General features: G+C 40.1%; 1 protein-coding gene across 1 annotated transcript; it reads left to right on the top strand.

The window, feature by feature from the left end:
• The first annotated feature begins 378 nt into the window (after window positions 1–378).
• On the top strand, window positions 379–14287 carry CHRNA9 (cholinergic receptor nicotinic alpha 9 subunit). Its single transcript, XM_072786644.1, has 5 exons — window positions 379–1236; window positions 1502–1647; window positions 2589–2743; window positions 8750–9282; window positions 13530–14287. Exons 1-5 carry the CDS (start codon window positions 1032–1034, stop codon window positions 14069–14071), a joined length of 1581 nt encoding a protein of 526 aa, XP_072642745.1. The 5' UTR covers window positions 379–1031; the 3' UTR covers window positions 14072–14287.
• The last annotated feature ends 1212 nt before the right edge of the window (window positions 14288–15499 follow it).

Below are 15499 nucleotides of genomic sequence, written 5' to 3'. Positions count from 1 at the left end.
GATTCCAGGCAACCAAATGATCTTAATTTGGTTTTCCAAGGCAGTTTCCCCAGGCAAAAAGAGGGATAAGTTATGGCAATTGGAAATTGACATTCTTTAGTGGGAGCGAAATTAGATCACACGTGAGAAATGACTGTGAAATTAAATAAAGTGGCATTCAAATGCAAAGAAACAGCATCATTAGTTATGAATCATTTTCGTGCTGATTTTGGTTAGCCTTTGAACCATGGTTTTTTTTTTTGTTTGTTTGTTTGTTTTTTGTTTTTTTGTTTTTGTTTTTTTTTAGAGCTAGTGAACTCTGGGTGACTTGGTGATTATAGACATTCTGAATCTGCAAAATTAGAGGCAAAAATTACTAACACTTACATGGTACCTTTGCATGAAATGTCCCAGTAGCTGTGGGGGAGAGAGAATACTATGTTCCTGGTCTCTAGCTCAGGAAGGCTCAGTACTATAGGGCTGAGAAGGGTTCAGGCTTGCAGTCAAACCCAGGTCTTGGACTCCAAATCCTAGTCACAGTGCTGCTGCTTCCGAAGGCAGTGAATGCCCTTCTCCCATGTCCTCCCCCCACACTCACACACATTCCCACACGAGCTCTGTGCCCCATCTTGAAGGAATTGAAGCAGAAGGTACACTGTTCTGGAGATCATGGAATTGCTTTCTTTCCCTCTTCAAATGCCACTTGAAGCGCATTCATAGAGCCTTTCCAGAGGATGCCCCGTGGGAGGGTCTGTTTGGCTTCCCTTAGTCCTTAGACTCAGGCTAGGTCTCTTTGCTGCAGGTGTAGAAAGTGCATATCCTGCTTCGGCAATGTCTCAGAGGGTGTTGGGCTCCTACCTCCTTTCCTCTGAAACTTTGGTCTGGATGTTCCTGCTGAAGGTGGCTAGGGACCCTCAGCTGGGACAGCTTCCCCAGATCAGCACTGCCTGACTTAGCCCACCCAGGCTCCCGCAGGTCTGCTGACAGAGCTGCGGGTCTCGGATTACCAGAGGGGAGGGAGGGCGAGTCTGGATCTCAAGACTTCGGGCCCTATGTGCACAGTAAGCCTGAGCTCTCCATCTGTTTTGGTGAGACTGTGGCAGAGTGGGATCTTTGTACCCAGACCCTTCCCATTCACAGAGGGAACTGGAAGGCTGCTGCCTGCTGAGAATTTCTGGAGGCTCAGGAAAAAGATGAACTGGCCCCATTCCTGCATCTCCTTTTGCTGGATTTACTTTGCTGTCTCTAGGCTGAGAGGTAAGAGGCTGATGGGTGTGTAATCATCTCAGTTCACCTGGGGCCCCTTCTTTGGTGGGAGTGGGCCAGCAAACAGAACAAATGTTCTAACTGCAAGGAAGTGTTCTTGCCTCTTCTTGACTGGCCGGAAAAATGACTCTCATATACCCAAAGCTTGTCCCTAGCTGATGCCAGGTCATGCCCAGTTCTAGTCCTCAGTTTGTTGTTCTTTACCTTGAAATATGCATGACTTTGAATGTTGATCCAGGTCCCTCTTTTTGAGCAGCTGTAGAAACAGCAGATGGAAAATATGCTCAGAAGTTGTTTAATGACCTTTTTGAAGATTATTCCAATGCTCTTCGTCCAGTAGAAGATACAGATAAAGTTCTGAATGTCACCCTGCAGATTACACTTTCTCAGATTAAGGACATGGTGAGTAATATTAAGTGGTGACTCTTTGAAATGGTGCTTAGGATGAAACTAACCGTGCTTTACAAAGAGATATCTTACCTGGAATTTGAGAGGGAATGAGAACAGACAGCAACATGAGCGGGCTGGTGGGGGAAGAGAATACCAAGGAAGGAAGCTCTCAGCGAAAATAATTTCACTAAATGTTACCTAATCCTGGCTATTAACAGTAACAGTCTTGATCATCTAAAAAGAGATGGTATCACATATCATATGGTTCCCTTTCTATGAAATGTCCAAAACGGGCAGAACCATAGAGACTTGAAAGCAGAGTTGTGGTTGCCAGAGGCCGTGGGAAGAACAGGGGAACAGTGAGTGACAGCTTGATTGTCATAGGGTTCCTTTTTTGGGGCTGACAAAAATGTTCTGGAATTGGATAGTGGTGATGGTTGCACAATATCATGAATATACTGTAAGCCACTGAATTGTGTACTTTAAAATGGCTAAATGGTGAGTTTTGTTACATGAATTTTATTCCTATTTTTCAAAAAAGAAAGGTGGTGTTTTAAGATGGCATATCTTTTTCAGTGCTTATGTGGGTTTAATTGCATAAAGTTATGAAACTTGAAAGACTTTCTTCTGTATGTTGTAGATATTTCCTGACCTTCTCATTAAAGTGGATCATCAGTTGATCAATTTTCAGAGAAATTTGGGCTGTTGATCCATGCAAAGATCTGATGGCTTAAACATCTGTCCACTTTACATTCAGAAAACTAAATCAAGCAGAAAAAAAAATATGGCCTTGGCAGTCAGTCAAAATGATAGATTAGAAAAGTTCTCATTTATTTAATGAAAGTAGATTTGTGTTCTTGGAATTTCTGTTGTGAAGAACAAGTGTTCTAGAGATGGAAGGCATTTGATTGAGGTGTCTCCTGGACAGAGTTATATCATGGTTACTTGTACAGGATGAAAGAAACCAGATTCTGACTGCCTATTTATGGATCCGCCAAATTTGGCATGACGCATATCTCACGTGGGATCGAGACCAGTATGATGGACTGGACTCCATCAGGATCCCCAGTGACCTGGTATGGAGGCCGGATATTGTGCTATATAACAAGTAAGTACAAGTCAGTCGTTTCTCAAGAATGAACTTAATGATTTAACAGAATTTAAACATAACGAAAAAAGAATGTTTAAAACATACCTGAAATTAAGTACCAATTCATGTACCTAGGCCCTGAAATGATGATCATAAAATCTTAGATAATAAAATAATAGGTTGTAAAAGCTTAGAGCTACATTTCCCTTTTGGATGAGAAACTATATTATAAGCTGTACTAGTTTCCTAGGGCTGCTATAACACACAAATTGGGTGGCTCAAACAGCAGAAATGTATTCTCTTCCAGTTCTGGAGGCTAGAAGCGCAAAGTTGGTTCCTTCCGAGGCTGTGAGGGAGAACATGTTCCATCCCTCTCTTCTAGCTCCTAGTGGTTGCTGGCAGTCTTTGTTGTCCTTGGACTTGTAGAAGCATCACCTTGATCTCTGTTTTCCTTTTCACATGGCATTCTTCCTGTGTGTTGTCTGTGTCCATTTTTTTCCCTTTTATAAAAACAAAAGTCACGCTGAATTAGAGGCCCAGTCTACTTCAGTATGACCTTGTCTTAATTAATTACATCTACAATGATCCTATTCCAAATAAGATTACATTCTGAGGTACTGGGGGCTAGGATTTCAACATATAAATTTGGGGGACTGGGAGACACAATTCGATTAATAACAGTGATGCTCCCTTCTCCTAGATCATGTATCAATAACAATGATACTACTCAGATTCAATCAGAATGGGCCAGCTAGTGGCTGGCCTGTGGAGTTTGGACATTGGAGGGGAGGATGGATGAACTAGATCATAAGATTAGCAGTTGCCCTTTCCTGGTTTCAGAGCAAGGGGCCTAGAGTAAATGGGTAGAAGGTTTATGTTTCTCAAACTGTAAAGTGCACATGAATCACCTGAAGAGTTCATTAAAATACAGATTCTGATTCAGTAGGCCTGGGGTGGAGACTGACATTCTGCATTTCTATAAGCTCTGATGTCAGTGCTGCTGGTTCATGGAGGAACCACATGGCTCTATCACAATTCACTTTCAGTTGCTCTATCACAATTCACGTTCAGTCCTGTTGGGTGGGAATGGTTCATCTTTGACTTAGAACAGGGTTAATGAGGGGCAGTTCAAGAGGGCTTTCCTGAGAACTGAACCTCCTGTGGGCATGGGTTTCTCTTCAGGAAGAAATACTGTCAGGTTGTACCCTGGATTTTAGTCTTGTCCCTTATTCAGAGAGCTCATCCAAGGGTCATGACCTATTGAATCATAGCACTGATCCTGCTGACTATTCTCAACTCTGAGTGGCCAGAGGGACCTTCCATATTCCTTTCCATGCAAGACAGCATTTCAGTGCTAGTGCTTTACTATTCCAGTTCACCCTTCTTCTCTCTCCCTATCTCTCTCTCTCTCACACACACACACACACACACACACACACATACATACATACAGAAGGCATGAGAACAAGCCTTGTTGTCCATGAGCTCCTCTCATTCACAGGATGCAAGTAATCAGAGAATATAGTTGACATAGATAACAGTGTTCTATCCGTTGTAACATTTCTCTCTGGGAAACAAGCAGAATGCTGGTTCTTCTCTTCCTCCTGCTTTGGCTGGTTGAAGCAGTGACCAACTCTTACTAACATGCTTCTTTGCGGGGATCCCTGGGTGGCGCAGCGGTTTGGCGCCTGCCTTTGGCCCAGGGCGCGATCCTGGAGACCCGGGATCGAATCCCACGTCGGGCTCCCTGCATGGAGCCTGCTTCTCCCTCTGCCTATGTCTCTTCCTCTCTCTCTCTCTGTGTGACTGTCATGAATAAATAAATAAAATCTTTAAAAAAAAAAAAAAATAACATGCTTCTTTGCAAGCTTGTATGGTCACCTAAGTTAAGCCTACTCCAGCACCCCCTCATTCCAGAAGCCAGTAGTGTGTTCATGAGCTCACATAGACCTACTGTGGCTTGGGTAAATTCTGTCCCCATTGTCCTCCATTCCTCCCAGATCACTGGCCTTGAGGTGTGAGAGTTCTGTTCCCTGTCCTTTTCATGACACTGATTAATCAACTCTTTTCTGTTTCCCTGGCTTGACTCTTCAGTCTTCTGTTCCCTCCTGTCTCAGATTGTTCTGTTTCAGATCCCTTATTCTGCTTTGTATTCTCCTTCTCAGTAATGCCATAGTTTTATTACTTAGAGGAAATTCTAAATGTGACTATGGTTGGATGTCATTTGCCTTCCTATAACTAGCTAAAAGGAGACTAGAAGAGGGCTATAAGATCAGGCAAAGAAGGGACCTCGGTCATAGCCATTTCCCTGACCCTGGTCCTTCCAGCTGAACCCCTGGACCTTCAGATTCTTCCAATCCCACATATAATATCCTCATTATTTCTCAGAAGCTTGCCTAGAGCCTTGTAGACCACAAAATGGGTTTTCTGAATGGTGGTGGGGAGATGAAAGAAGGACATGTGGTAGTGATCCAGTAAGATGTGATAAAGATAGTTTGGGCAGGAAGATGACTCACCTCTAGATTCACCACTGGTGCCTGAATCCATGGGGCCGGGTTGGACTTGTTAGGGTGTGATCAGGATGATGATGGATCTGGAAGCTACTTACTTCATGTGAGGGGCAGTTGAATATGTTGAAGCTTAGTTTGGAAGTGAGAAGTCCTTGGGAAGACTTGATGGTGATGGTAGGCAATCAAGGAGAAAATAAGCTAGAGAAAAGAGAAAATTGCTCTAGAGGACAAAAACCAAGACAATGAAAAGTTAAGGGGAAGATAAACAATTTAAAAAATAATCGTAACAAATAACTTGAGCGATCAATATTCCCAAGAGGTGGTGAGCTCTTTAGCAATATAGTTGTTCAAGCAGATACTGGCTCTGTTACCAAATCAGTAAAGGGATAAATAAATTTGGGCTCAACATTCTGGTGAGGTTGTTTAAGTATATGGCCAATATAATGGTTAGTGCAAGAGGCTGCAAGGATTCCTGACATTAGATTGGGTAGAAACTGGACTACAGAAATTCCGAATATGTATTTATTATCAGAGAGTTCTACTGATTGGGTTTTTGTGTGCCACCTTAACACCTGGATTTTAGAGCTAGTGAGGAATTCGGTACCCTATTGTATTCAGAAAGATTTGTCTAGAATTTAGCATTAGGGTTCACTTAAGTCTTCTAGTGGTTGAGAAAATGGCAAACCAGTCAGATGAGATTTGAAGTAGAGGAGAGGAAGAGGAATAGGTATGAGGAAAATGATGATGAGTTTGGTGTAGGACCTACTCAGTTTGGGGGACCAAAGGAACACCCACATGGAGACAACCAATGAAGGGACTGAAAAGGCAATCCTCAAGTCTGGTAAGAGCATCAGGGAAGAGCTATCAAAAACCCTAAAAGCCCTAACAGAACTACTCAAGAAAGGAGAGAAAATGGCTTCCGATAAAATTGGTGAAACTCTTCACTGCAGACATTTACAGAAGGCACTTAAAATAAATGGTTAAAGGGGTAGAAGGAGAAGTGAGAGACAGTTGTGTCATAGAAAGCACAGGAAGAAAGGATGTTTAGAAGCAACCTACAGTATGAAATGCTTGGGAAGAGTTGAACAGGATGGACCCTTAGGACACGTTTTTAGATTTGCGTGTCTGCAAGTCATGAATGACTTTTGAAAGATCACATGTTGGGAAGAAGCCAAATTACAAGAATAAAAGCAAAAAGAGGAAGTGACAGCAGCGTGTATCACTTCCAGTGTGTGGAAAGAGAGGCGGGATGTGGGAAGTGCCTGAGAGGAAGGGAAGTTGGCAGAGGAGACTGAGGAACAGCATTGGGAATGGTCTAGATGAACCAGAGAGAAAAAGAGGAACCAAGAGATGCAAAATCCTGAAGCAAACATGAGAGGAAAGGAATCACAGTACCAGTAGGGAAGTAAGCCTTGGAAAGGAAGAGGGGGTGCTAATTTTTTATTTGGAAGTGTCCAAATAGATTTTCTCTGATGCTGAGATCTTTCCTCTTACACCAGGGAAGGTAGGATGAGTGAGTGATATTCTCAGTTCACCAGAGTGCTCACTACTATTACAGCTAAATATACATTTCTTATTGTTACAGAGGATGGGTTCAGGGATTTTTGAAAAATTTCATCTTTCTATCTTCACAAAGACCCATATTAAAGATCCTTCTATTTAAACCCTCATTAAAAGACCCTCATTAAAAACTGAGCGTTAACTGTAATAGTCTGATTTGGTTCACTTCAATCAGACCATTACAATTAATGTGGCATCCAATTTTTAATAAGTGGAAAAAGTAATTTAAAAATTATTGATCTAGCACATCTTCTGGCAGTCTAATGTAAGGAAAGAGAGGATAAATGCAAAGATTCAACTACAGGGATGTTCACCATAGCATTGTTTGTAAATGCAAAACCTGGAAATGACAATGCTGAACATCAATGGATTGGTTGGATAAATATGGCATCTCTTTATAATACAAAGGAAAACTATTAGCCATGAAAATGATGTTGCAGGAGAATGTGAATTAATAACTACATTTTAAATTTTGTATCATCCTTTTTTGGGGAAAATTAACTTTTTAATTTCAGGGTAATTTTAGATTTCCAGAAAAGTTGAAAAGATGGTACAAAGAGTTCCCATATATCCTTCACCTGGTTTCCTCCAATGTTACTATTAATGTTACATCAAAATAACACAGCACATTTGTCAAAACTAATACAATATTATTAATTAAACTATAGGCTTTATTTGGATTTCATCACTAATGTACTTTTTCTGTTGCAGAATCCAATCCAGGATACCTTACACATTATATCTAGACCTAATATATTTTGTAGGGGAAAAAATTATAAGGAAGATTGGAAAATATGCATTAAATATTAATAAAAACTTATTAGTTAAGATTGTAAGAATTAGAAACTGACGTTAGCTACCTTCTGAAAAAAGAAATTTGTTGTTAGGGTATGGTACAGCTCACTGAATTAAAGGGGAAAAAATCAATACCCAGTTCTTAGAAAGAACAGACTGGGACTGCTTTAGAGTTTGAGACAGCAGGGATTATTGAGCTGATTTGTTTGTTTGTTTGCTTGTTTTATAAGGAGGCATCACCAGGGTGACTGTTTTTGCTCTTTGGATCACTCTGTTTAAGATCTAAACTCCAGGAAGAGTGAATCAGTTGGATGTAGCTCAGGTCACATGCTAATCCTGGCCAGGGGAGGCTGAAACACCTTGATCAATATTTCATCTGCCTTGCAATGGTGGTGGAGAAAGTCATTTTCTAAAGGAAAATAGAAATTCTATACCCAGGCATAAATGTTGATTAAACAAAAAGAAGAAATATCTAGAATAAATTATAATCTCTTAGATTATGGGTCAATGAAAAAGATTTTATTTATTTATTTGAGAGAGAGAGAGAAAAAAAATGGGTGGGAGGGAGAAGGAGAGAGAATCTGAAGCAGACTCTACACTGAGCATGAAGCCCGGTGCAGAGCTGGGCCCCATGACCACAAGATCATGACCTGAGCCAAAACCAAGAGTCAGATGCTTAACCGACTGAGCCACCCAGGTGCCTCTGGGTAAATGAATTTTTCCTGCATTTTTCAAATGAACATGTACAATTCCAACAGCATCAAAAGGCTATTTTAATATTCTTGAGCCCAAAGTTAACAAAATCAGGTAAGCAGAGCCTCCCAGTTAGATTTTAGCATTGATGTGTTTATTTTTTATCTAGATGTTTGAATCATTATACCAGGACTAAGAGAGTGGCTTGGAAATGAAGAGAAAGGGATATAGAGCAGAGATGCTTTAAGAGAAGAATCCAAGAAAAGATGGCCTTGAGTAGTTACAGGAGATGGAGGAGAGGGGAAAATTGGAGTTGATTCCAACTTCTAGCCAGGGTGGCAGGGAGAGTGGGCATCCATTGCCAGAGACACTGAAAGGATGGGCACAGGTCAGTGAGCTGTCTGGAGTAAGGAAGTTGATGAATTGTCTTGAGAAGCAGCTTTCATTTTCCCCCTCTGACCTCCAGGGCTGATGATGAATCTTCCGAACCTGTGAACACCAATGTGGTCCTGCGGTATGATGGGCTGATCACCTGGGATGCACCAGCCATCACCAAAAGCTCCTGTGTGGTGGATGTCACCTATTTCCCTTTTGATAACCAACAGTGCAACTTAACCTTTGGCTCCTGGACCTATAATGGCAACCAGGTGGACATATTCAATGCCCTAGACAGTGGTGATCTCTCCGACTTCATCGAAGATGTGGAGTGGGAGGTCCATGGCATGCCTGCTGTGAAGAATGTGATCTCCTATGGCTGCTGCTCTGAGCCTTACCCAGATGTGACATTCACTCTCCTTCTGAAGAGGAGGTCCTCGTTCTATATCGTCAACCTCCTCATCCCATGTGTCCTCATATCTTTTCTGGCTCCCTTGAGTTTTTATCTCCCAGCAGCCTCTGGAGAAAAGGTCTCCTTGGGAGTGACCATCCTCTTGGCCATGACTGTATTTCAGCTCATGGTGGCAGAGATCATGCCAGCCTCAGAAAATGTCCCCCTGATAGGTGAGTTCAAGTGTCTTATACTTTGAGTCTAGGATTGTAGTGAGTGGGATTGTATCTGGTCCTTTAAACTCAGTTAAACCAATAGGTCAACTTCAGACTCAGTCATACTTCAGTTAGTGTCTTCAGCTGGCATCTTTGAATACAGATATGGCTGTTTTCCAAAACTGGTCTTATGGTCTCTGGGTTTACACAAAAGAGGAAGGAGGGGCAATATAGTTCAGAGCAGTGGTTCTCAAAGTGTGGTTCCCGGACACAAGGTGCAGCATCATTTTCGAAATGCAGACTTTCAGGGCCCACCCCAGACCTACAAAATTAGAAACTCTGGGGCGAGGCCTGGCAATCTGTTTTAACAAGACCTCTGGCTGATTTTGATGCACGTTCTGTTTCGCTGGCTTAGAAGTTAAGGCCCTGATTTTGAAGTTAAAGAAATCTGCATTTGAACTCTGATTTCACCTCTCATTTCTTAACGATCAATCTTAGGCAAGTTATTTAGTCTTTTAGTTCTGCTTTGTCACCTGGAAAGCATGTGTAATTACTACTCATTATGTCATTGCTTAGCGTAGAAGGTGGCATATGGTAAGTATGCCATAAGTAGTGACTGTTCTTATCTTTTCACAGCACGGGATCTCTTCTCAGGAAAGAGTGGTAAACATGATAGAAATGGTTGACTAGATTTTTCCGCCCATCATCTACCCTTAATAGAATAATCTTTAACCTTTATTGGGTGTGGAAGAAGTTGGGAAAAGTTGGTAAAATGCAGGTTCCTACACCCAAAGAGTTTGATTTAGCAATCTTGGGCAAGAATTGGGAATCTCAGCCGATTCTAGGATAGACCATATTTTCAAAAGTCTGCACTAATAAAATGTCCTTCTAAGGATAGGCAAGGAGACAGAGACTATGACACCTGCCTCTCACAGAGACTATGACACCTGCCTCCTCTTCCTTTCCTTACCTTATTTTTTAAAGATTTAATTTATTTATTTGATAGAGAGAAAGAGAGCACAAGTAGATGGAGAGGCAGAGGGAGAGGGAGAAATAGACTCCTGGCTGAACAGGGAGCCCAATGTAGTTCTTGATCCCAGGACTCTGGGATCATGACTTGATCTGAAGGCAGATACCTAACAGACTGAGCCACACAGGTGCCCCTCCCTACCTTATCTGAGACCCCTTCTCACACCTTTCATACCTGCAAGCTGCCACCAAGGACCTACTCAGCTCCAACATCTCTGTTTCAATGACTTGCTCTTATAATAGATGCTTACCAGAATCAGAAGCTAGACCTAATTTTTTATTTTGCGAAGTAAACATGAGGAGGAACTTCAGAACACACAGAGATTTAAAGACCAATATGAAAGGGATACTGTATTGCCCTTTTATCCTCTACGGAATCCAGTATTACTTGATATTCAGACATTACTACGTTGGTTTCCCTGTTTGGAGATTTCTTCCTTGTTATGTGCCTCCAAGCAAAAAACACAGACACACCAACACATGGACACAAATACACACAGACACACATCTTTTTGAGAAGTGAACACAGAAAGTTCTCTCCACCCCTCTCCCCACACCACTAATAAAGAGAAAGAGGTATCTTGGCATTTTTATTACCTCTATTGAGACAGAAATGATTGACAGTGATGACCTGTAATCATAATCCTACTTGAGGCAAGACAATTGGCAAATCTCTCTCTCTTCTTTAGCAGTGACATTCAAAAGCAGGCTGGCTGAAGTTATAAAGAGAGATGTCTTGGGATGTGTCTCAGGAATTTTGCAAACATTACTTGTTCTGCTCCTATGATAATACAAAATGTGTCTTTTCAGAAACAATGTACACAGGAGCGTATGTTGATAATCACAATTTGTTATTTGCAGCACCTCCAATCTTATAGAAATGTGTTTAAGTTTTCTGAGTAAGTATAGCATTTGATCTAAGCTTCTGGCCCATTGTCTTCATCATATTAAGACAGGTCTCATTGATTCTTGGTTTATTTTGACCTTTTAACAAATACTATGTGGATGGACAAACATTATCAAATGCATTGTTTTTATCTGTTAAGATCATCATCTTAGTTTTCTCTTTTACCTCATTAATATAGTGAATTAGGTTTTCTGATGTTGAGTTAAACCCTGCTTTATCATGATGAATTATTTTAAGACACTATTGGATTTAGTTAGTTAGTAATCTTTATAAGACTTTCTCAAATACATCCATAAGTAAAATGGCCCTAATACTTCCTTTCTTGTTACTTTTGGAATCAAGGCTAAACTGACTTCATAAAATAAGCTAGATAGTTTTCTCTCTTTTTATATTTCTACAACAACTTAACTTGCATGATATGAATTATCTGTCTTTTAAAAGTTTGGTAAAACTCTCCTATAAAACTAACTCTGGGGCTTTTCTATTCCAATGTTCTTTCTTCTCACACTAAATTTGGTGTTGTCTGTATTTCTAGAAATTTATTCTAGGTTCTCAAATATATGATCGTACAGCTATTTATAATATTATTTTATTGTATTTTAATTTCTATTGTTATTTCTTCTTTTACAGTCTCCCTTCTTCTCCCCCTCACCTTGCCTCTATTTTTTTCTTTTTAAACTTATTTTACTTAAATTCAATTCATTAACATATAGTGTGTCATTAGTTTCTAATATAGAGTTCTGTTATTCATCTGTTTCATATAACACCCAGTGTTCATTATATCATGCACCCCTCCTTGATGCCGTCACCCAGTTACCCCATTCCCCCACTCCCCTCCTCTCCCACAACCCCCAGTTAGTTTCCTATAGTTAAGAGTCTGTTATGGTTTATCTCTGATTTCATATTATTTTATTTTTCCCTGCCTACCTCTATGATCCTCTGCTTTGTTTCTTAAATTCCACATATGAGTGAAACCATATGATAATTGTTGTTCTCTGACTGACTAATTTCACTTAGCAAAGTACCCTCTAGTTCCATCCATGTTGATGTAAATGAGATTTCATCCTTTTTGATGGCTAATATTGCATAGTATATATACACCACATCTTCTTTATCCATTCATCTGTCGATGGACATCTGGGCTCTTTCCATATTTTGGCTGTTGTGGACATTGCTGCTAAAAACATTTGGGTGCATGTGCCCCTTTGTATCATTATGTTTGTATCCTTTGGGTAAATAGCTAGTAGTGCAATTGTTGGGTCATAGGGTAGCTCTATTTTTAACTTGTTGATGAACCTCCATACTGTTTTCCAGAGTGGCTGTACCAGCTTGTATTCCCACCAACAATGTAAGAGGGTTCCCTTTTCTCTGTATCCTTGCCAACACTTGTTATTTCCTGACTTGGTAATTTTAGCTATTTTGACTGATGTGAAGTGGTATTTCATTGTGGTTTTGATTTGTATTTCCCTGATGCTGAGTGACATGGGGCATTTTTTTCATATGTCTGTTGGCCATTTGTAGTTCTTCTTTGGAGAAATGTCTGTTCATGTCTTCTGCCCATTTCTTAACTAGATTATTATTATTATTATTATTTTGAGTGCTGAGTTTGATTAGGTTCTTTACAGATCTTAGATACTAGCTCTTTATCTGGTAAGACATTTGCAAATATCTTCTTTCATTCAGTAGGTTGTCTTTTGGTTTTGTCAACCTACTTACCTCTATTTTGTGAGTGACTTTATCAAAGGTTTATTAATCTTATTCTTTTTTCAAATAGCTTTTGTTCATCTTTTTTTTATAGGTTTGTGCCTTTACCTTTATTATTTCTTTTCTTAATTTTCATTTTTTCATGAATATTTGGTTTATGTAATCAAATGTTAAAGACTAATAGTGACACAGTGTCTACTTCCTTATCCAATAGTAATGAGGTCTGAAGACAATTCTGAGAGCTGCCTGAGATCATTATTTGTTGAAAGTGGAATTTTTTCACATCATGATCTCAGCAAACATTTAGAAACCTTTAACACAATGTAAAGGACAGTGAGGAGAACTTTACATGGACTGTTTCAATTAAGCTTCATCCTAGTCCCACGAATTAGATCCAATTATCATACCTATTTTACAGAGAAGGAAGCTGTAGCTTAGCAGGATGTTAAAACTTGCTCCAAGCCACAAGTCTAATGAGTGACAGGATTTGAATCTAGGAAGTCTGATTTAGAAATTTATACCAGTAACCATTAGTGTATACAGCTTCTCTAGAAAAGGTGTTTGTATATTTTTGAGCCAAATGTGAAGACAATTTTAAGCTAACTTGGTTTTGGTTATTTTCCAGGCAAATACTACATAGCCACAATGGCCTTGATCACAGCCTCCACCGCCTTGACCATTATGGTGATGAATATCCACTTCTGTGGGGCTGAGGCCCGGCCAGTGCCACACTGGGCCAGGGTAGTCATCCTAAAATACATGTCCAGGGTTTTATGTGTCTATGATGTGGGTGAGAGCTGCCTTAGCGCCCACCATGACAGGGAGCGAACTCACCTCACAAAGGTTTATGGAAAACTTCCAGAGCCAAATCTGAAAACAGACAGAAACAAAGACCTTCCCAGAAAGAAGGAAATAAATAAACTGTTAAAGAATGACTTGGGGTGCCATGGTGAGAACCCACAGGATGCTGACAGTTATTGTGCACAGTACAAGGTGCTGACAAGGAATATTGAGTATATTGCCAAGTGCCTCAAAGACCACAAGGCCACTAATTCCAAGGGAAGCGAGTGGAAGAAGGTTGCAAAAGTGATAGACCGATTCTTCATGTGGGTTTTCTTCATTATGGTGTTCGTGATGACTGTTTTGATCATCGCAAGAGCAGATTAGTGGGCATTTGTTGTGTGGAAATAAATCAATAAAATTCCCTGTGATCTACTCTACCACTTTTCCAGGTAAGATTTACACACATACACACATACATGCAAATGTATATATGTAATTCATATATAAATAAATACATAAATAAACATATATATAAAATTGAGGGGTTATGTTTACTTTAAAAAAAAAGATTTTATTTATTTATTCATGCGAGACACAGAGAGAGAGAGGCAGAGACACAGGCAGAGGGAGAAGCAGGCTCCATGCAGGGAGCCCGACTTAGGACTCGATCCTGGGTCTCAAGGATCAGGCCCTGGGCCAAAGGCAGCGCTAAACTGCCAAGCCACCGGGGCTGCCCTACTATTTTTTTTAAGTAGGCTTCATGCTGGGTGTGGAGCCCACTTAAATACTGGCCCAAACTCATGTTTAAGACTGGAACCAAGATCAAGAATTGGCCACCCAACTAACTGAGCCACCCAGGTGTCCCTGTTGTGTTACTTTTTAACTTCAAATCAATATTATAGCTACTTGTTAAGCAGAAAAAAAAGTTAAGCAAGAGTTCCAAAATATCAAGGGTAGGAAATATAAAAGGATTCCTTTTATAGCCTACCAGAGTGTAGGTGGCTGTCTTGTAGATCACACAATTATGTTCCCTTTTAACAGGGCAGATAACACAGTATCTTACATTACTGTTTAAAATTTAAAGCAAAACATACTCATTTTCCCCTTAGCCTCTATTTTTTTTTAAGATTTTATTATTTATTTATTTATTTATTTATTTATTTATTTATTTATTTAAGAAAGAGAGAGTTCTCTGTTGCATGTGTGTGCGTATGGGGTGGGGCAGAGGGAAAGAACTTCCAGCAGACTCCTGGTTGAGCAGGAACCAGATCGCACAACTCTGAGATCAGGACCGGAGCAGAAACCAAGAGTCTGAAGCTTATCCAACTGATCCACCCAGCTCCACACTCCCACATAGCCCCTATTAAAACACACTTTGGAAAAAGGAAAACAGTCATAGATTCCTTAGTGTGATTTAAGTTGCAGTGTTACCTTTCTCTGGGCTGGCACATTTCAAGTCATTTCTCAAATGACGGAATAAAAAGTTCTGTCCCATATAAAGAAAGTCTAAGAATCAACAACATAATAGTTAAGGGAAACTTCTTCATGATAATGATGTTATATATAGTGGTTATATTTTATATGAACCCTAAAGATGAATTTGTTTCTGCCTTTAGTCTTTGACTTAAACAAGCTAATCTGCTAAATGAGCTCATTCATTTGTTGATTCAATTCTTCAACATTTATTGGATTTCTCCTACATATAATAAAGCATCATGGTTCACAGTTGCCTTGGGTGTCAGAGCAAATCTTATGCATAAGTCTGATTCTTCTTGATCTTCACAAGTCTGTGAGTCATCCAGGCAGGTATTT

The sequence above is a fragment of the Canis lupus genome, chromosome 2 (genome assembly GCF_048164855.1).
Source record: "Canis lupus baileyi chromosome 2, mCanLup2.hap1, whole genome shotgun sequence".
Taxonomy (NCBI): Eukaryota; Metazoa; Chordata; class Mammalia; order Carnivora; family Canidae; genus Canis; species Canis lupus.
Note: the sequence above shows the minus strand (reverse complement) of the source record. Positions and strands in the feature narration are given on the sequence as shown.